The following is a 19,243-nucleotide window of genomic DNA, read 5'->3' on the forward strand; positions in this document are numbered from 1 at the left end:
ATGAATGTTGTCGTTGAAACTGGAAGTGGTGAATGCAGAATACGCGTCTTGCTAGTCACGTGAAATTGACATATCCAAACAATTGCCATCACGTATGTACCATCATACAAGTTCGACGCAGGACTTCTGATTCAAAATTGGAAATAGAGGCTAGTTAATTCTAGCTTTCATCCATTTCACAACATCTTCTCCCCATTCTTCTCCTTGACCAGAACACAAAGCCCAGTTAGGACTGATGTGATTGTGTCCTTTGCCAATGATCATCTGGGGCGCCTCTCCACGCCGCTTCTCGATGTCCGGTAGTATCTCCTCCCACGATAGCAACAGCCAGTCAGGCTCTCGCTCCGCCCTGACAAGGAGAATATCAGGGTGGTCCTTGATCTGTTCATCGGATAGAGCATTCCACAGAGCCCTAGGCTCCCTCTCTCTCTGTTGCTCCTGAGAACCAAGATATTGCGCTGCGGGAACTTCGATCCTAAATCTTTTCTTCTCGTCAACGATGAACCAACTACCACCAGACCAAATGACGCCTTTAAGACGAGGATGTACGGTACTCGATACCGGTGGATAAAGGCTCAACACTTTCGTATGCACGTCACCCGCTGAGTGGCCCATGATAAATATAGCATCTACATCAGGCGCAGGTATCGAGGGTGCGCCGATGACGTCGACATTGGCGCAAACCCAATTGACCGCATCACGAATGTCCTCGGATGAAGCCGGGAACTTGACCTCCGGGACAAGTCTGTAGTCCGGAATGATGGTGATGAAGCCGTGTTGTGCAAAGAAAGATCCAAGCGCGCGGTATCCCATAGAAAATGGTTCAGGAAATTGCTTTGAGCCACTGTTGTATCCACCGCCATAGACGAAAAATAGGATCGGTGTCTTCCCACTCTTAGTCAGAGTCGAGTTTAGTGGGTAATAGACGTCAAGCTTGCATAGCGTGGGGTCAGGAGCATGGTATCAGATTCGATCTGCGACAAACCTCATTTCTGGAGCTGCGCTTGTCATCATATACAAATGACTTGCGCTCAATCTTCTCTATATCTGCCTTTCTTTCATCTAAGATAGGTACGAACGCTGCTAGAGCTGAAAAGCAAGTCGGCTGTGAAGGAAGCTATGATATACTAAGAAGTGGAAGACGCACTTCTCAAGTTAATGGCCGCAACACCAGTTTCCACAAACTTTGAGATTACCTCCATGGTGAGGTCGACAACGAGGGAGTGTGAAGATATTTTAACTAGGGTAAGTTATATTTGGTCATCCACACTAGTAACAGATCAGCGCTCAGCTGCGCTCAGGCATTGACGAGGTCTGGATCGGACACGTTTCACCATGGCAAACTAGTAGAATCAAGAAAGCTGGACTAATAAAATTTCAAGTTCAGTATGGCTCCACGTAATTGAAATGACAGGTAAGACTAAGCATGAAACCATATCATGTGACCTACGCTAGCGCTCCACCTCATACTCACTTTCCAAAAGGTTCCCATGATGCATTTTATCTCACCGCATACCGAGCGCTGCGGAGATCTTTCATTCAGGCTTCGAAAGACGATTACCGGCACCGCAGTAGTGGAGTGAAGCTGCCGCAGTGTATAGCCTAGTCACGGTGCAGTGCAGGAGGTCGAGGGAATCCGAGGCCGAGCAGTGACACCATGGCCGAACGGTAGAAGTTTACTCGACACTTCGAAATTCGGAGCGGCGCACCAACTGGGCAAATCCGACATCCGTCTCGAAGGCGGGGTTCTTGGAGTCCGAGGCTTATCGAGTTTACGATCATATGAAGACACCTTCCTCGATCTAACCAAACTGTTAAAGCAGGCTCTTCATCGGACCACACTCTAGTCGTACGTTCATTGATGGCAACGTAAGATCTCATGATTCTCGTATGTGCCTTATTTTGAACGCCCCTAGTATCGTTAAATTGGAACCTGTTCGCGTTCGCGTTCGCCATCTTAGAGTATGTTCTACACAACCTACTAGCGTTATATAGATATCAGACTCGTCTTAAAGTCGTTCTTGTGGATTGGCCTAAATCCCAAGTATGATGTCGACGGGCAAGGTACGGTGACAATGAGAAATCCTGGATAACAAAGTTTCTGCGTGCCCATCGGAGCCTTATCTTGCTTGTCACTTAGGCTCCACCTATTAAGACCTTCCCAAGCTGCAACACATCCCCATCGCCTGCTCGGTGACTCCTCGGACGCTTCTATCGCGGTTATACATGCTTCCGAGAGTAACGATTCCCAAAATCTCCAAGTGAGAGGTGCATGGCGATGACGACACAGCAATCAATAAGGAGGACGGTTGATATGCCCCGCAGAGTTGTACACAAAAATAGGTCACTCGAAGACAGGTTCTAATAACTTACAAGTTAAGATCAGTGAACGAGCTAGGCTGATGGTTATTAGAGCGGAGCACTTCGAACACGGTTACGGTTCCGAAATTGCTTCTGATGGAAGTGGGGAAAAGGGGAAAGTTCATGGAGATTTGGCGGATGGTAAACTCACAATAAGCAAGGCTCCATGGAGCACATGGACATGCGGACATGAATTCTACACTGTACCAGTGCCTTCAGAACATCCGTTCCACAGATGCTGATGAAGTTGATCACAACGGGTGGTCTATAACAAGATCTGTGGATGATCCGCTGGATTGCATGAATGGTACAAACCTGAAGGACCAGCACATAATAGGCGTAGCTCAAATAGATAGAAGGTGCACTTACGAAGAGCAACGACATGATGTTATGTCACGCGAGAATGTCACGCGAGATCTGAGCGTGCAATCTGATCAGCAAAGATCAAGATGGTTAGTAGACACGAGTCGCGTCCATAGGTATGTTTTCCATCGTAAAATGTGACGGTTTGCGGCTTGCTGAATCATGACTAAAAGTCTTGGTGAGGCGAAAACAACCTTCAGTATGTTACGATATACTATTCCGTAATCTTTGTCTCTCGAGAGCTTTTGGATGTAGTAAGTCAGGGCCATAAGGCGCTGTGCGTTGTGTAATGGGGTAGCTCAGAGAATTACCCAAAACCGGATGCGAGCAGGGACATACAAGTAATGCATCGAGGCTTCGAATACACAGATCGCCGTATAAAAAAGCTGAGGAACCTCATTGGTAACTCTGGAACGTGGCCGGGGGTCAGGATGAAAGTAATTGTAGTACCGTCATTGGGCGAGTGCGTTTGGAGAGGGGTTATCGACAATCGCCACAGATGAGTGGGAGATGTATCATGATAGTGTGAATGCGCCGGTCTGCCACCATTCGGCCCCGATTCAAGGATGTCATCTCAGGGTTTGAGTTCAGAGGCATGAAGTAGTGCATGCGAGCGTGGAGTGAAGCCTTGAACATAAATGTAGAGATCTGGACGGCAACGAATCGAGCAAGTGAAAAACTACATAATTGAGGTTATGAGTCACAGAGACGCTTAAGGCCTCGTGTAGTCAGTAGTAACAGATAGTAATAAGGCTTGACTCAACCGCCAACGCGGTTTGTAGTGGTAATAACAGTGCGAAAAGGTAGCCATGAACGTCTTGATGGGAGTCGCCAATGATTGTCATGATCGAGATATAATTTATTCGTGGCACGTAGCTGAAAGCCAAGTTCCGGGGTTAATTGATGGTAATTTGTCAAGGTCTGAATCTGCTGAGTAGTTGAAGTGACTGCGGTGTCGAAGTGTATGGGTCGCGGAGAAGGGATAAACGAACTCGAGCTCGAGGAGCGGGTGGATATGACCGAGACAGGGCTGGTCGGCACCAATTGAGGCCGTCCGGCGGGTGGTGGCCGAGATTCTGATTGATCGGATTAAAAAGGAAAGTGGTTATGTAATCATGGTGAACGGATGATCCGCATTTGACTCAACGTGATTTCAAGTTAAATAGGCTTGTCCGATAGTCACCCGATAGTACCCTCTCTTCCTCGCCCAACTCGCACAATCCTTACACCACATCACTACTTCACCGGTTTATCATCATAATATCTCTTTCACCAGTTGTAGGCCGCCCTCATCTGTAGTATACACAAATCCCAACTTCTATCTTACCGTTCGTAGCCATGGCCACTACCTCCCAACCTATTGCTTTCCAGTCTCCTAATCATCCTGATTTCCACATGGCATCTGGTTCATTCACTGGTAACAACAGTACTAGTGCCAAGTCTTACTTTATAGGCTCACCAATATCGTGGCGTGCTGGCTCATTTGGAAGCCGTTTCTATCCCGGTTGTTCCCCTGGTCAACTTCTGGGTCCATTGGAGTCAGTTGATACTTCATTTACCATGTCAAGGTGCTAACTTTCATTATGTAGTCCTAACGAATTCAAGTGTGCCAAGTTGTCGTCTTCTATCGATAGCGACCGTGGTTCAATTCTGAACGCTCTCGGTGCCTTCGACAAGGAGGACGAATTGGTGAGTTTTGGTGTTTAAGAGTAGTTTGTGCCAGTCTCATGGTAACACCCTTGTAGTGTCGCAACTACACATGCTGTGGCTTACAGTTAGATGATCTACATGCTCTGCTACAGCACTTCGAGGAGATACATGTTGTCGTGCTTGACCCATTTGGTCACCCTCAGTTCCCAGTCGTCCCTTCTCTACCCCAACCTGTTCATAACGTGAATGCGTCCTACTTCTCAGACCTTCAACAACACCATCAATCCTACAACCAAGGCGGTTTTGATCCTGATGACATGGAACTTGATGTTGATCAGGGCAGTATATCAAACGCGCCAACGCCCCCTGACACTCCCCTCAGCACTCCGCTATCGTCGCACCCTACCCATTCGTTCAACCACTTTGGACAGTCGAAACCTGCCTCACCGCATCTTCCCGTGTCTGCTTTTGATACGACAACCGTGGTTCCTTCCCGCTCTGTGCACGGCTCGGCGTTCCCACCGTCTCGAAATGGTCTTCCGAATGTGTCAAATGCCCCTGATGCGTTCAATGTCTACGCTGGTTACTCCGACTACTCATCCTCGATGCCTGGCACCGTTCCTTCTCCAACCGGTAGCGATGATGTTCACGCACCTGTCACACCTGTCAGTGAGCCGGGTAGTCCCTACGGTTGTCTTCCTCCAGCTGTGGTATTCTCCACGTGCAATACCCCTGTCACCACCCCTTCAGCCTCTCGCGTGCCATCTCCAGCAAGCGCCTCGCGTCGTCCCGCGCCTCCCGCGGCTGCACCTCATTCCTCGGCATCCTCGGATTCCCCTGCTTCTCCCAAAGTTTTCACATCACAGCAAGCCAATCAGCGTGCCAGTACCACGCTCTCCCGCCCTGCGTCATCATTACTATTATCGAAGCCCTTCCGGTGTCCGAAGCCAAATTGCAATAAGAGCTACAAACAAGCTAATGGGCTCAAATATCACATGACTCACGGCAGCTGTAACTTTGCGCCGCCCAAAGACCTCGAGCAAGTACAAGCACTACTGGCCAGCAAGCGGTCCGCCCGTGAGGCTGCTGGGGATGGTCAGGGCATTACAGAAGGTGACATGCGCGAAGTCGAACGGGAGGCAGAGCGCAGACTTCGGCCCTTTGCTTGTGGCGTCAGTGACTGCCAGCGCCGATACAAGAACATGAACGGTTTGCGGTATCACTACCAGCATTCGGGTGACCATGGTACAGTCGGCTTGGCTCTCCTTGCCAGTGGACAGCACGAATGTCTACAACATGCCCATGGACGGAGTAGCAATGCAAGCTCACGGCATTCGACACCTGTAACGAGCGGAACCTCTACACCGGCACCGGTAAGCGGACACATGACCTCGACGTATGCTCAGCAATATCAGCAACAAATGTTTTACTCGTCCGCACAACAGCAGTACTTGCGCCAGCAGCAGGCTCTACAAGCACAAGTACAGATCAGCTATCCTGCTGTCTCGGCTGAACCTGTCCCTATCATGGTCGCGCAACAATGAAACACCCTCGTTCAAAAATGATTCGAACGTAGGTTGCACGTGATTTATCGAATATTTCTATTGGCTGTTGGATACCCCTCGCTGTCTGGCGACCCTATCTGGATACATGGCAGAAAAAGTAAAAAAAAATATGCTTATTGGTCGACTATTGTTTATATCCCCAATTTCATTTCCCTCTTGTATGAGCTTCTGACTCATAACACAGTCGACGCCTATTATTTTTCAGAATCATTTATTATTTTGCTTTCCTTTGCGTCTGGTACGACATGCTGCTTTCCCTTCCTCCTTTGGCTCCTTCCCTGCGCGCCCCCCCTCCCCCTAGAGTATAGCAGCTATCGTATTTTCTCCAAAAGCCGGAATTGTATACTATTATGCAGATTGGCATCTCCTTAATCTTGATCTCTGTCCATCTCTCATACACATATTGCGTATACTTAACACTAACTATCCACATAAACAGTGTTGACCGCTTATTTTACGTTTGTTCATTGGAACGTGAACTTCGGATGCAGGGATGTGGACACTGCAAAGTTTATGGCCCCGGGGGGCACGTTTATGTACATGTACAACTAAAAGTTTGTAAAGCTACGTCACGTGTATGCAGAACTAGCGGAGTTTGATCAAAACTGACTGTGACATGTGACCCTTGCCGATCTTCGCTGAAATCGATATACCACGCGTTGATCGGGTTGAAGGCGTGCGATAAGATCAATCTGATTGACTTCGTCTTCCCGTTCTTTGTATCATGTGCAGTCCGGAGCAAGCTCAACAGTGAACACGTGTAGAGCGCAGTCGCGGTGATGACACCCCCCACGTGGCTTAGGAATGTACATGATACATTGCACGAACTCGTGATGTCAGGAAAGCGATTTCGAATAGCAATGGTCGATTTCCCGTATAGGCGGACCCATCGAAAAAAAAAACAATTTCCAAAATTACACGATAACGACGAAAAACCCAAATAAGTAGGAAGAAGAATCTGTAAAAGCACAAGAATAGCACCGACCGGTACCTTTTCCCGTCGCATCCAAACTTTATTTTTGGGGGGTATTATTTCAAATATATGTTGAACGTGATTTGCTGTCTGTCGGACTAATTGATCGAGTTGAAACATGGAGGTGTGGTTTATTTTGAAATATGTAACATGAGGGATTCGTGGAGGTTTAGGAGCCGCTGGTCGTACTATCGGACGGCACTTGCAGGGACGACGGAGCCTGCGTATACCACGCCGTCGGTGTGAGTGGTCCTGGAAAGGCAATTAAAAGTGTCTGTAGGGGGCCCTGAAGGATTTAAAGTTTATTGGGGGGTGACACCCGACGCGCACCTTCATATATCTATAATTTATGTAAATGACCTGCTTGTCAGCAAGTTTCTACTTATTAATTGTGGTTTAACATGACACGTCAAGATGAATGAATGAATATGGTGCCCTGAGAATGAAACGGGACTTTTAATTATAATAGACAGTAGCACAGCCTCAACCTCACGTGACAGCTCGTATGTCAGAAAAAGGAAAGAAAAGTTCCATATTTTTGACAAAGATGAAACGGAGATGAGAACACGTTTTTGATGAAACAAAAGTCCTGTGGGAGTGCCGCAGCCTTGGGAAAGATAATCAGACAGTCTTCAAACGTACATTCTTGCTGGCGTAACGTAGGATTACTTCCGCGGAATCAAACGTTGCTCGTAGGTCCTATGCAAATGGTATACATGTCCGAAACAGCCCAAATGAAACAAATACATCAATGATACAACTACACGTTTATGCTACAAGTGGATACTATTGCATCCTGGAACATCTGCAAGCTCGACGAGTCGTCCTCCACTACTGTGGTGCTGACAGACTTGTAAGTCACGTAGCCCCAGTCAGCGTCGAGCACAACATATCCACTGTCGTCGTCCACCACAAGCTCTCTCAAGCTCGTGAGCTCAGCCATCCATCGTTGCCAGATGCTCGACCACAGCCTGGCATCAGTCGATGGGTTTGATACATAGCTTGCGCATGATTGCAGCTCCAGATGACGCAAGCGACTCTTTTGACGGATCACAAATTCTTCGAGGCCATCAGGAGAGGGTGTCTGATCAAATACAATGTTTTCGAGTACGAGCGATTCGAGCGACGGATAATGGAATGAAGAAAGCTTGGTTTCGAGGCTGTGGTATGGCCCCTGGGGGCTGCGCAGCTCAAGCGACTTGAGTGTGGCGTTGGAAAGGGGCAACAATGCGCCAAGCGATCCGTTGATCTCCTTTGATCCCGACCAGGCACTAATATCGGCGTTTGGCACGACAGAGAGCGAAAGATGGGACAGGGGTGAGTTTGTGAGGGTAGAGACAAAGTCATAGCATGAAGGGGGCATCATGACCACGTTGTTGAGAGAAAGGGAAGACATGCGAGATTTCTTCATGGCGTGATATATAGAATGAATAACTGTGAGCTGCCGGCTCGTAAACCAGAACGGGTTCTCGTGGATTTCCTTCCCAGACTGGGAGACAAATGTCGGCCAGAAACTGGCGACGACGCGTTCAAGTCTGGGGAATGAATCGAGGGCGCAGAAAGCCTCGGTCAAGGCTTCTTCAAGCTCAGCGACTTCAAACATATCCTCGATTTCTGCAGGAACGTGCCACAATCAGCTCCTACACGTAAACAAGAGGAAACGGAACTCACCAATGTTTTCCGGGGGGAATTGAAAACATTCATTGTCACGAGAGTCATAAACGACTTCCCGAACATGAGGAGCAAGGTTGGCGGCAGCGATGATCTGCTGTAAATTTTGTGCACTCTGGATGCTGTTTTTCACGTGAAGTTTGGTGAATGCGATGGGGGTGACGAGCTCTCGATACGCCTTGTTTAAAGAGCGTAACTGAAGAAGATCAGTCAAGGAAGAGACATTCTCGACGACAGCATTGATGATTTCGATGGGGAGGTCTCGCATGGTGAAAGGGATAGGACAGAGATTGACCTTAATGAAAAGGGATAGCGGGTGTTGTTCCATTTTATATGACCCATTTGTGCTTTCAATCTGCACAGGATAGTGAGCGAACCGAAAGAATCTACATTGGGGCACTAGTCCCACAGGAGTCCTATTGGGTTGAAATGGAATGGGTTTCTCGAAAGGGAATTTACAACAAGCTCGTGGGAATATTAAAGCTGCCAAATCTGGCTTCGGTTTGACCCGATCAGTAGAACGTGCTTCCGGTACAGTCGGCGCCGTCACACAAATGTCCATGTCACGTAGGCGGATATGCATGAGACTCGTAGGACCTCATCATGAAAATATCTAGCACTGGTGAGCGCAGTATCGAAACTTTGTTACGGCAAGCGAACTTTCAGTATCAGAGTTTGAACAATGCCTCTTACTACGAATGTGTATCCCTATGGAGCTAGAAATTGTGGGAGACCCGAACGCACGCAAAACAAGGGGCTCGCCCGCTCGGGCACGCCGGAAAAATACATCATCTCACTGAGTTTCTGTAAACGCCCGTACGTTGTCCTTCGATGCGGCATTATATCTGCTTGATACTAGCGGCTTTGTCACATCAAATTTGTCAACACATACAGGCTTGTCAGGGTGAACACCTGTCGCTGACCCGGTTCGTACGCGAAAGACACCTGCCAAAACGTTCAAATAGCAGTGTCTCCAACATGTTTCAAGTCGAACAAAGTCGCTTCTGGCGTGACGGCGGCGCCCTCCCATCATAACTTGGAGATGCGGCGGCTGCCCCATCTTTCATAAGAAGGCTTCTTCTAGTCAGATACAACGTAACGTATTCAATTTTAGTCATAGCTCACCCCCATCCCAGCCGCTCCATCGGACTCTCACTCCTGCTGCGGCTCATTAATTCTTATGTTGCTTCTAGAGTCGGAATCATGTCCCGAACCCGAATTCTGGGGAGAAGTTCAAGTTGGAGAAACCGTGACTGCGGAAACGACTCCAAACTTCTCCGCAGGCCTCTGCACAAGTCGGCCCGATTATCAATTTGTCGATTATGCTCCGTGCCCGAGGGCTCGCTCCCCATTTTTCACTTGACGATGATCTAGAAGGTTGTTTAGAATCACGAGTCGTAAGATCATCAATCATCACTCACGCTCATGAAGATGAAGCGCTGACAACGACGGCAAAGAGAGAATGTCTATTTATATGCACTAAACAACCCGCGCAGTTTGCGCGCACTGACTCTGTCCTGTGTAAAAGCGTGACCAGTCCTCAAGCCCTCAGGCTGTGAGCTATGGCATATCATGTCATGTCATGTGTAGCACATCAGCTGGCCAGTACTTAGCTAGGTCCCAGACTTGCCAAGCTTAAGCTTGAATATATACTACCAAGTGGTATAAGTGCATCAGCCGAATAGCTGAACTTCAGCCTTCAGGTCCCCGTTCATGGTACCCCTGGTCTGGAGCGAGTTACATACATGTTTGCGCCCTCGAAACATGGGTATATTATTACGTCTACTGCCGCATCTTTCCTCGTCTCTACTTCCCTGCAGCCTCTCACGTGGAACAGCCTCAGCTCGCCTTACTGAACTAATACCAAGCATGATGCATTATATCTTATCAATTATCACTATCATACAAAACTATGCGCAACCGCGGCAAAAACCAAAATATCTCAAGCCAAAATAAAAAATAACGCATGATTACCTGGGAGCAGGATACGGATATATATTCTATCCAGAGTCTGGATATCACCATCATCTAGCCGTGCGTCTCCAATCGTGTATATGGATACCAATCATGATACTTGAGACATCGAAAGCTTCTCGCCCACGCTCACAGCTTCCACCAACACCCAAATACACCGCAGTCATCCTCTGGGTCATCGGGGATTGGCTCAGGCGAGGGTTCAGGTGCATCATCGCTTTGACATGCAACGGGGACTTTGTAACCCTACAAAGTGACCGTGCGTCAGCACGCATCCCACCAAAAAGGCAACTCAGCGAAATAAACTTACATCCTCCCTAACGCCTCCACCCCACGGTGTACGCCCCTTAACGGTAGCGTCAATACCCAACCCGCGCTCGGCAAAGCCTGTCCAGATATCACAGAAGTTCTCCCCACCCGTAAGTACCTGATCAGCCTGCACGATCGCATCACGTGCATCAAAGAAAGACGGGCTACATGGCTGAAGCTTCATCCCGTTCAACACGAGCTGTACCCATAGCGAGTTACCATGCTTCGGGACGAAAGGCTTATCGGCGCGGTAGAAAGCAGCGTAGTCGGCAAAGTCAGCATCATGTGGAGGAGGGAACAGGTCATCTATGAACCCGTGCTTGGCGATCAGCCTTTGCTCGACGACCCATAGGATCTGCGCCCAGACCTCCCCGATTGCGTGCACGCCCCAGTATCCTGGCTTGTCGAGGGTCTTGTACGTGCTTGGGTTCACTGTCTTGTCAAGACTGTACGGGTAGTTCCGGATACCTCCTGGGCGGTTCGCAGCCCATGCGCCCATGGGGTAGTCCTCATAGATGGCAGTTCTGCGAATTGTCGTGGCGAGGAAGTCTGGAAACGGTGAGCTCGTTGATTGTCAGGAGTCCAATCAACACTGAAGAGACTTACCACCCCAGCCCTCTCCCATACCACCAGCCTCACCCCAGCCAAGACATCCACTGTTCTTGGGGCCACCAGTCAAGCGCGTGCTGAGACCATGAGAAAGCTCGTGGATCACGATGCCAGCTTCCATGTCACCATCGCGGTACGGATTAGCGGTATTCCAGAGGTACATTCGGCATTTGCTGGTTCACGAAATAAATATTGATCAGAGTAAGGAAGGAAAACAACCCACCCGTTCTGGCCATCGGGAGGCGTCATGAAATTGGCATTGTTAAACCCACTTCCGTCCTGTGCATTCGTAATCACAGCATCCGATTCCTCACCGCCGCGCCCAAAGTTGTACTGCTGGAAGTTCCCAGCCTCTTCGGTGAAGCCGTACCTGGGTCACAATTCGTCACATGGGAAAACAGCAAATGAGCGTGAGTAGAACGCACCGGTAGGTCAAGTCATGGTACATGTTGCTCGTGTAGAAAAGTTGCGCCACCGTTGCGTCAATGTGAGCGTGTGCATCGACCAAGTTCTCCTCTGCGGTGCTCTTCGGGCTCGGAGAGTATGTGTAGTTGTAGTGGACGGCTAAAATGCTCACGTCGTCTAACAGACAGGCGTCATAAAAACGAGGACAAGAACAAGCTGCGCAAGTACTCACTACCCACGGCCGTTCCCTCTGGACGGCGATTATATATCCACGAGTTACGTCCCTCCCAGTTCTCGTGTGCAAAGACGTTGTTGCCCCACGTAGTGTTTGTCGTGCGCCAGAACTCGCCTGCCGTTTCGTATGAGATTTAGAGCACGAAAAGGTCAGCTAGAGTGTGACGAACCTTGCGCACGAAGTGCAGCCTTCTCGTCCTCACTAGCGCTGGGGTCTACACCCCAAGGCAGGGCGTGCCACCCTGCCGGACTTGCGAGCTTGTCACCCAGCTCGGAAGAGTGAACGCGACCGTAAGAGGGGGGAAGGACATCTGTGGGTGCTGGGAGGCGCGAATTGAGATTTGGATCACAGGGGGAACGTATCGAAACTTACCATCCGCATCGCTGATCGCCTTCCTTTCGGCAGCCTCAACAGGGTCGTTTGTGCCCCACGGGAAGATGTTGTAATATGCTTTGGGGAAGTCAGGAATTGCAGGACCACTGGACCACTTGACACCCTCCTTGGCAGCCTTGCTCTTGCGGAGATCTGCCACAGCCTTGCCCTTCCTGAAGCGACCACCAACCTTTTTGGTGGAGCAGGAAGGGGCGCTTGAGCCTGCAGGGACGAATGAGGATAGGGGAGGGAGCTGAGCATCCTCGGAGTGAGATTCGGGGGAGTAAAGAGGCATGGGGCTGTCACTGGCCCAGTCCACGACGGACACAATACGGTGGGGAAGAGACGCAGAGACTGTGGCCTCATACCAGTTGTGTTCCATCTCGACTTCGAACTGTGTGATGGTCAATATTGGGTGAGAAAACTGGAGGATTAGTACTAACGCGGTGTACGAGCTCGAGATGTACGGTGCCGTCTTCAGAGGGTACCTGGACCCAGACGACAGAGGTCTTGACCTCGCCAATGGTTCCGGGAGCACCGTTGATGGTAAGTTGCTGAGCCTCGTGAGGAAGGAAGCCGGACATGTGAGCCATGGTCATGCTCGCCAAATGATCATCGAAATGAGTCTGGATGTCATGTGCGAGAGCGGGTGATGGGGCAGCTGCAAGAAGGAAAGTAAGAAGTGCACGAGGTGCGTCTTGTGGACTTGGGACGTGGTTATCAAAGGAGGGAGTTGGGATAGAGTGGATGTTAGGGAGGGCAGCACAGTTGGAGGAGTGTATGTGCTCTAGCTCTGGGTGTGCACCGTCCAGGGGTTTCTGACCTGACCAGGGGGAACGAGCGGAGTCGAGTTGTGCGCAGTATTCTGCGTGGGGGTGCGCACCACGGGTGTGTGATTCCGGAGCCGGGCCGGGATAAAACTGTGTGGAGTGAGCGCTTATTAAGTTGACCCGACACTGGCGTTAGGTATACGCACCGAATTGCCGTAACTCAAAACAACGCCGTCCTTGATGTTCAAATTGACATTACCGTCAGCTACCTGAACACCCTGGATGACTTGGCGCGCATAAACGTGAGCCACTCCAGTAGCACGATCCGTGTAGCTATCGCTGCGAATCACGTAGCTGACACCGCTGTCGAGGTCAACGATAGAGTCAAGGAATGTCTTGGCTACCTCAAATGGGTCTACCTGCACTCTGTCTTGAGCAGAGAAGAGTGCGGCGGACACAGGCTGGTGAGCACTACTATCGAAACGGGCATGAGGGAGAACAGGACCAAATGAAAGAGACTTGCGACGCTGCGGCTCTGGTATGGCAGCAGCGAGGCCGAGAAGGGCTAGGGTTACTGTTGTCAGTCCGCGCATTGCAAAGCTGACGGAGTCCTTAGTTTCACTAAGACTTCCGTTTTGTGCATCAGGTTTATATCAACACTGTCTACGTAAGCGCGGTGAATCCCGGTTGCGGTGGCTGTACACGTAATCTTCCAATTATGGGGAGTCAAGATAAGTCGCCTCGAGGAGACGGAAATGGAGTTGTTGGGCTTGCAAGGCTCAGATCAAAAACAGAGCTCGATCAAGTCTGTCCTCCTCATGTACATCAATGAGATCCGGCGTGAGAATTACAACCCCCGTGGCATAATAACCACTGGGCTAACTTCAAAGTACTTATCTCACTGCCTAGGAAACTATCTCATTCCCACACAAAGCCACGCGTCTATCGCTTTGCTCATCCTGCTCCAATGCTGCGTGCTTCCGGACGAGAGCAGACAGCCTTCTTATTGTCCTTCTCGTGAGCCCCCTTCTCGCTTACTACAGTAACGTGCATTTGCGGGCTCAACAAGATATCTATTCCATCTCATTCTCCTATCAACAGAGTCTCGAGTTCGTTCACAGAACCTGAACGCCCAAGCCCAAGTTCTCATCCGTCCAATTAGAGATAACGAATCAAACAATTCCATCAGAAATCACGACATCACACTCCAATTGGTTCCTGACACGGTATATTTATCGACCCACTCCTTCACTATCTCTTTTACATATCATATCGCATCCTTCCGCGCACCAACATCAGCTCATATTCAAGACCCGCCGAGGAAAAGGCGCTCACCTCTTGCTTTCACGTGCAGAATGCACCACCGGTCGTGGCTTGACAGCAAGTGGGGCAGGCACAGCCTGCAACGTACACGAACTGGTCGTCCGATGCACATTCATAAATGAACGCATTCCCGCCATTAACACCCGCGTCCTGTGAGCACCCATAACCACCTGCAAGCAACCGTAAGTACACCGTTAAATATCCCCACATCCCAGAAACATATCGTTATGTGGCAAGAGCACTTACCTGGGGTGTCGCAAGACTGGCCGATAGGGTTGTACGCGGTGGCTACGCCAGCCATTACCGCAACAGACACGATCATAGAAGTGAGTGAGATGAATTTCATGTTTGTAGTGAGGAGAATGCTAAGGCTCGATAATTTATCTTCTGTTGAGTTGAGTGGAAAGCTACGCTCTCCTCTCGCCTTTTATACTACAACCATAGCATGCCCCAGACAACGATCCATCCATCCATCTCATATCCGACGTGGGACAGGTTACCTTGCACGGCATCCCCATCAAATTTGTAATACTCCACCTGCAGATGGACGCAACGTTCGACGGCCTAGGTGCATACGGGGCTATAGTATTGATCTCAAAATTTTATGCATCCCCCCACATGACCTATCCGAGGCGATGGACGCGGAGGGATCATGTATCAAGGCAGTGGTCTTGTGTCACGATCACAATGTCATGATGATACCTGTTCTTTCGTTTGACGAATTGTTGACTATTTCAAACTCTAGATCGCGACGCTGAAAAGTCGTCTGATGAACGTCAAAAACATATCGGAGTGCTTGCCTCGAATTCGGAATATGAGAAATGTTTTTTTGACTCTCGACACTCCGTCGATACATAGGCTGACTGTTCCGTTATATCGAGCAGATTTTACTCTATCAAATTGACGTCTGCGATTCAGCCAAGTCGTCTGATATGATGAACCACCCGCCAAGCTGTGCCACAACGCGTCCTGTGGTGCTGCGACCGGATATCATGCTAAAAACCGTTCGGGAGACGGATGATATTACAGACGATCGGAAATTCTCAACAATTGAGTCTCACTTGGACGTACTGCGCAGACGTGGCACTGGGATCTTTGAAACTGATCGAGTGATCCGATCATCATGTGCCGAGGCTTATCCGTAGCACGGAGGGGCATGATATATTTTCATCCTAGTGAGGCGGTTCAGTAGCTTCAGCTATCTTGTGTTCGATTACTAACGACTATAGTATCATCATGATCGTGCTTTGGATTAGTTTTCGTTCTGCTATCAGAAATCTCCACCCCCATGACTGGGAATTAGTGTCGGCAGAAGTTTTTGCTAACTTCCAGTGTTCCATCTCTACTGATGCAGTGCTGACGATATATTACCAGGTCGCTTTCCAACAGACTGGAGCGTACGAACAGCCTTGAGTCGTAATCAAATATGTAGTACAAGTTGGTTGCTGATTGTAACCGTCCAGCAGCCGAGTTCCGATACAGGCCACCGTTCTAGGGCCAAAAGTTTTTCCTCTTCGATGTTTGTGGGGGATATCGTGCTCTACATAGTGTCCAATTAAGCTCATATCCAGCCCCACCATCGATTACACGAAGCGCGTCTTAAATTAAGCGTTTATGCCAACCACACAGTAGTATCATTTATGGACCATTGTGAGCTATCGCCGAGGCACTCATCTTGTTTTACGGAGAGGAGATCGCGTAGCCGGATGACACCAAAACACAAGCGAAAGCACGCTGGTGGAATGAGAGGACACTAAGCTTGGTAAGTTGGTATTTCAATTTCGCGACTAGTCACTCTCTGCACAGTGCGGAGTCTCCTGCGTAATACTCCAAGCAAAGTACTGGCACAGTCTCTGAGAAAGCGGAGCGAACTGTTGGCAAGGATGGACTTGAGCTCAGCAGAAAAGGTGCATTCACTTCATTGGTTCAACGTTTGCGGTTGGCTGTTGATGAGGCAGGTGGCGCTGAAAACAAGACGCAAACCGAAGCAAACAGCTATAAGCTATGCGCAACACTATATATACAGTATAGGACCGGCATTTGAGCCAGCACCGTCATTTGAGCCAAACAGCTACCACACAATCAATGTTCGTTTATCAACCTATCGGATAGTGCAGATGTATTGGTAATACATGTATCTTGTATACTGTCGAGTAGAAATGAAAAAAAAAAAACATAATGCATGCATGCTACAGGTCAGAAACATGCCCTCTCTCAGCACCAATCAATGCAGTGAGAAGGAATCATTCAATTATCAATGTCAAAAAGGCTGCCAAATGAAAGATTTATATCCGTAGTATAGTTTCGGTACAATAAAATATGTCTAACATACAACAATGTGCTGCCACTGGGATGCCGGACGAGGGTCTCAAAATCTGTTATCAAAGTGTTTATCGGAACAAGATAGCGAAACTAACCCAATTTGGAATTTTATTTCTGGACTCAAAAACACCATCCTGCAGTATCCAGGCTCGTATTTTTGCACATCTCAATCACGGTTGGACGTCCAAAGTCAGTCGCAAGGAAAAACCAACTTGCTAAGAGCTTGATGTCGACGAGAATGAGCGCGAGAATGCCAGTGATGAGGATGAAGAGGAGTAGCTGGCTAAGGATTGTTACGATAATCGCTTAGATGATAAACTCGCACTCTATAAATCCATATAAGGGCTGGCTCAAGTGGTGAAAAAATTAGATATCAAGACATTCTACTGATTCACGCACTGTGCACGCATCTCTCATTCGATTGCTCTGTAGCGTTGCATTAGCATGGTCGTCATACATCTAAACATGACTGCCAAATCAAAATTTTAATTTATGTACGAGTGTTCACTTGAGACAATCAACAAAATTTACTGGCTCAAATGCCGGTCCTATACTGTATAACTTCTTCATTGCGATTGACAATTCGTTTTCAGCCAAGGCCCACGGGTAGTACAATTGCTCATGATAGGATAGTCGAAATCGTTCTAAACCAGGAATCTGAGCAAAATGGGGGGATATGATTATACGAGGAATCGAGGATCATGAGTATTTCAATCTCGGCGGCTGGTAGTGTATGATATAGTCAGCGAGGTTTCTTTGCATGTAGTACGAGCTGTCAGTGACGTGCTGTCAAAATGTATTTGGGGCCTCCGAGCATTGAGCTGGAGGTTCCGGCTTGCCCTAAACTCCATCTATACGAGCGCCGGTCGCCAGTGCGAGTTGATTCAACTACAAACATACCTACTCTGCACGAGAAATCATGAATTCAACTAAATGCTGGAAAATATGGTTTCGGAGAAACTTGTTGAATACTGCTTCGTTGTTCTTTGGAATCATTGGACCTGTACGGTGTCTCATGTTGTTCGTGAATCACTTTTAAGCGACGCATGACAACTTTGAAGTTCCGTTCATGTGATTGCGTTGGACATATCTCGTCTGCCCTTGCCAGATAGCTAGTTTTTTTCTTGTAGCATGCCAAGGCATCCTCTATGAGCCATCCATCGAGCGGTCTGCCCCACCTCAGGAGCTTGCCATTTTCATATCGAAGACAGATCCAAGTGAGGACACAGATGAACGATTCAGCGTCATGATAGTACAGGTGCTCGACTTGACCTGTGATGGCGTTATGCGTGAAAAGTTTGAGCGACATGAAGGGTACCGTCCCTGTGCGCTCGAAGCCTCTGGGAGCTTCTTTAATCGGAGGCAAAAATTGTTTGATCGACGACAAGTCGAAATCGTTGATAACGCTCAAAAACTGACCATGTAAGCGGTATCCCATGAGATTGCTGGGGTTGATGTCGCCGTGACGTATGCCCTTCTCCAAGAGGGTAGGGTGGTCCGTAGTAGTGAATAGACGACATAGAGCATGAGAAGGCAGGAACACCTACACACCACAGCTTTCCACCACGCAACAAGGAACTCGTTCCCGGTCAGCGTCGTGATTGGGAGAAACTTGCTAGATGTGATGATCAAGACACATCTACGCCGTTCAGCTTCTGTAAGTCCTACTGCTCTTCTAATTTCCGTCGTAGATGTGCCTTTGAACTCGTGGATCCAGAAAATATTTCTACAGTGGCCCTCCACTTCTGTGCCCTTGTTGGGAAGGCACTTGGGCAGAGTGTTGATACATTTGCTGTGCGGGGCGGACTTGTCAATGAGCTCGGCAGAGAATGCAGAGTTACGGAGAGGGGTCTTTGGTGCATTGGTGCCAACATAATTGGCCATGAAGTTATATACGGAGCAAAAAATGAACCAACTTGAGCCGTCTCAGCACTGGCAAAATATGAGAACGTCTAGGAAATCGCCACTCTGGAACCAATCGATGTAAAAGCGAGAAAAATAAGGACTCCGAGATTCTACAGTAGGAGGTAAGCAAAATGAGCGCAGTTTCAATTATTCGGTTCTTTCCGTAGTGTAGTCCGAAACTACTCTTCCACCCTTATATCCAGACTAGCTTATTAGCCAAACCCTGATCCATCATTCAGCTTAGCTATCCACTGTGGTACTGATGGCTTATTTTTGAATGGATCGCTAGACAGTGGCATAGTGGATAGCTAAACTGAATGTCAATGGTTTTTGGCTATTTGGATACCAATATGACCCTGACAGTATGGGCTGCGCAAAGATACTATCTCTTGATTCTCTTCATCTCGGGGGTTGGAACCAATAGGCGCGCCTAGCG

The 19,243-nt window shown here is 48.7% G+C and overlaps 7 protein-coding genes across 7 annotated transcripts; 2 read left to right on the plus strand and 5 right to left on the minus strand.

Moving 5' to 3' along the window:
• Window positions 1-150: 150 nt before the first annotated feature.
• EDB93DRAFT_1091491 (Alpha/Beta hydrolase protein) lies at window positions 151-1,202 on the minus strand (the record flags this gene model as incomplete). Its single annotated transcript, XM_041446363.1, has 3 exons — window positions 151-933; window positions 986-1,089; window positions 1,148-1,202. The coding sequence occupies 3 exons, from the start codon at window positions 1,200-1,202 to the stop codon at window positions 151-153; spliced, it is 942 nt and encodes a 313-aa protein (XP_041304124.1).
• A 2,853-nt stretch (window positions 1,203-4,055) lies between these two features.
• On the plus strand, window positions 4,056-5,921 carry EDB93DRAFT_1168484 (uncharacterized protein; the record flags this gene model as incomplete). Its single annotated transcript, XM_041450267.1, has 3 exons — window positions 4,056-4,262; window positions 4,314-4,413; window positions 4,470-5,921. The coding sequence occupies exons 1-3, from the start codon at window positions 4,063-4,065 to the stop codon at window positions 5,916-5,918; spliced, it is 1,749 nt and encodes a 582-aa protein (XP_041304125.1). The 5' UTR covers window positions 4,056-4,062.
• On the plus strand, window positions 5,922-6,557 carry EDB93DRAFT_1168486 (uncharacterized protein). Its single transcript, XM_041450268.1, has one exon. It carries the CDS (start codon window positions 6,290-6,292, stop codon window positions 6,536-6,538), a length of 249 nt encoding a protein of 82 aa, XP_041304126.1. The 5' UTR covers window positions 5,922-6,289; the 3' UTR covers window positions 6,539-6,557.
• Window positions 6,558-7,412: 855 nt separating this feature from the next.
• Window positions 7,413-9,128, minus strand: EDB93DRAFT_1168487 (uncharacterized protein). The gene is made up of 2 exons (XM_041450269.1): window positions 8,584-9,128; window positions 7,413-8,526 (listed from the first exon to the last, which is right to left on the minus strand). The coding sequence occupies exons 1-2, from the start codon at window positions 8,909-8,911 to the stop codon at window positions 7,673-7,675; spliced, it is 1,182 nt and encodes a 393-aa protein (XP_041304127.1). The 5' UTR covers window positions 8,912-9,128; the 3' UTR covers window positions 7,413-7,672.
• A 1,484-nt stretch (window positions 9,129-10,612) lies between these two features.
• EDB93DRAFT_776528 (Fungalysin metallopeptidase-domain-containing protein) lies at window positions 10,613-13,928 on the minus strand. Its single transcript, XM_041457430.1, has 10 exons — window positions 13,464-13,928; window positions 12,931-13,407; window positions 12,488-12,881; window positions 12,285-12,434; window positions 12,113-12,229; window positions 11,901-12,057; window positions 11,699-11,845; window positions 11,473-11,648; window positions 10,868-11,415; window positions 10,613-10,803 (listed from the first exon to the last, which is right to left on the minus strand). Exons 1-10 carry the CDS (start codon window positions 13,848-13,850, stop codon window positions 10,687-10,689), a joined length of 2,670 nt encoding a protein of 889 aa, XP_041304128.1. The 5' UTR covers window positions 13,851-13,928; the 3' UTR covers window positions 10,613-10,686.
• A 673-nt stretch (window positions 13,929-14,601) lies between these two features.
• EDB93DRAFT_1242342 (uncharacterized protein) lies at window positions 14,602-14,926 on the minus strand (the record flags this gene model as incomplete). The annotated part of the gene is made up of 2 exons (XM_041452001.1): window positions 14,602-14,750; window positions 14,827-14,926. 2 exons carry the CDS (start codon window positions 14,924-14,926, stop codon window positions 14,602-14,604), a joined length of 249 nt encoding a protein of 82 aa, XP_041304129.1.
• A 2,662-nt stretch (window positions 14,927-17,588) lies between these two features.
• Window positions 17,589-18,786, minus strand: EDB93DRAFT_1330816 (uncharacterized protein; the record flags this gene model as incomplete). The annotated part of the gene is made up of 2 exons (XM_041455181.1): window positions 17,589-18,376; window positions 18,454-18,786. 2 exons carry the CDS (start codon window positions 18,784-18,786, stop codon window positions 17,828-17,830), a joined length of 882 nt encoding a protein of 293 aa, XP_041304130.1. The 3' UTR covers window positions 17,589-17,827.
• Window positions 18,787-19,243: the final 457 nt, after the last annotated feature.

This window comes from Suillus bovinus, assembly GCF_016758785.1.
Source record: "Suillus bovinus strain UH-Sbo-P2 chromosome Unknown EDB93scaffold_65, whole genome shotgun sequence".
Taxonomy (NCBI): Eukaryota; Fungi; Basidiomycota; class Agaricomycetes; order Boletales; family Suillaceae; genus Suillus; species Suillus bovinus.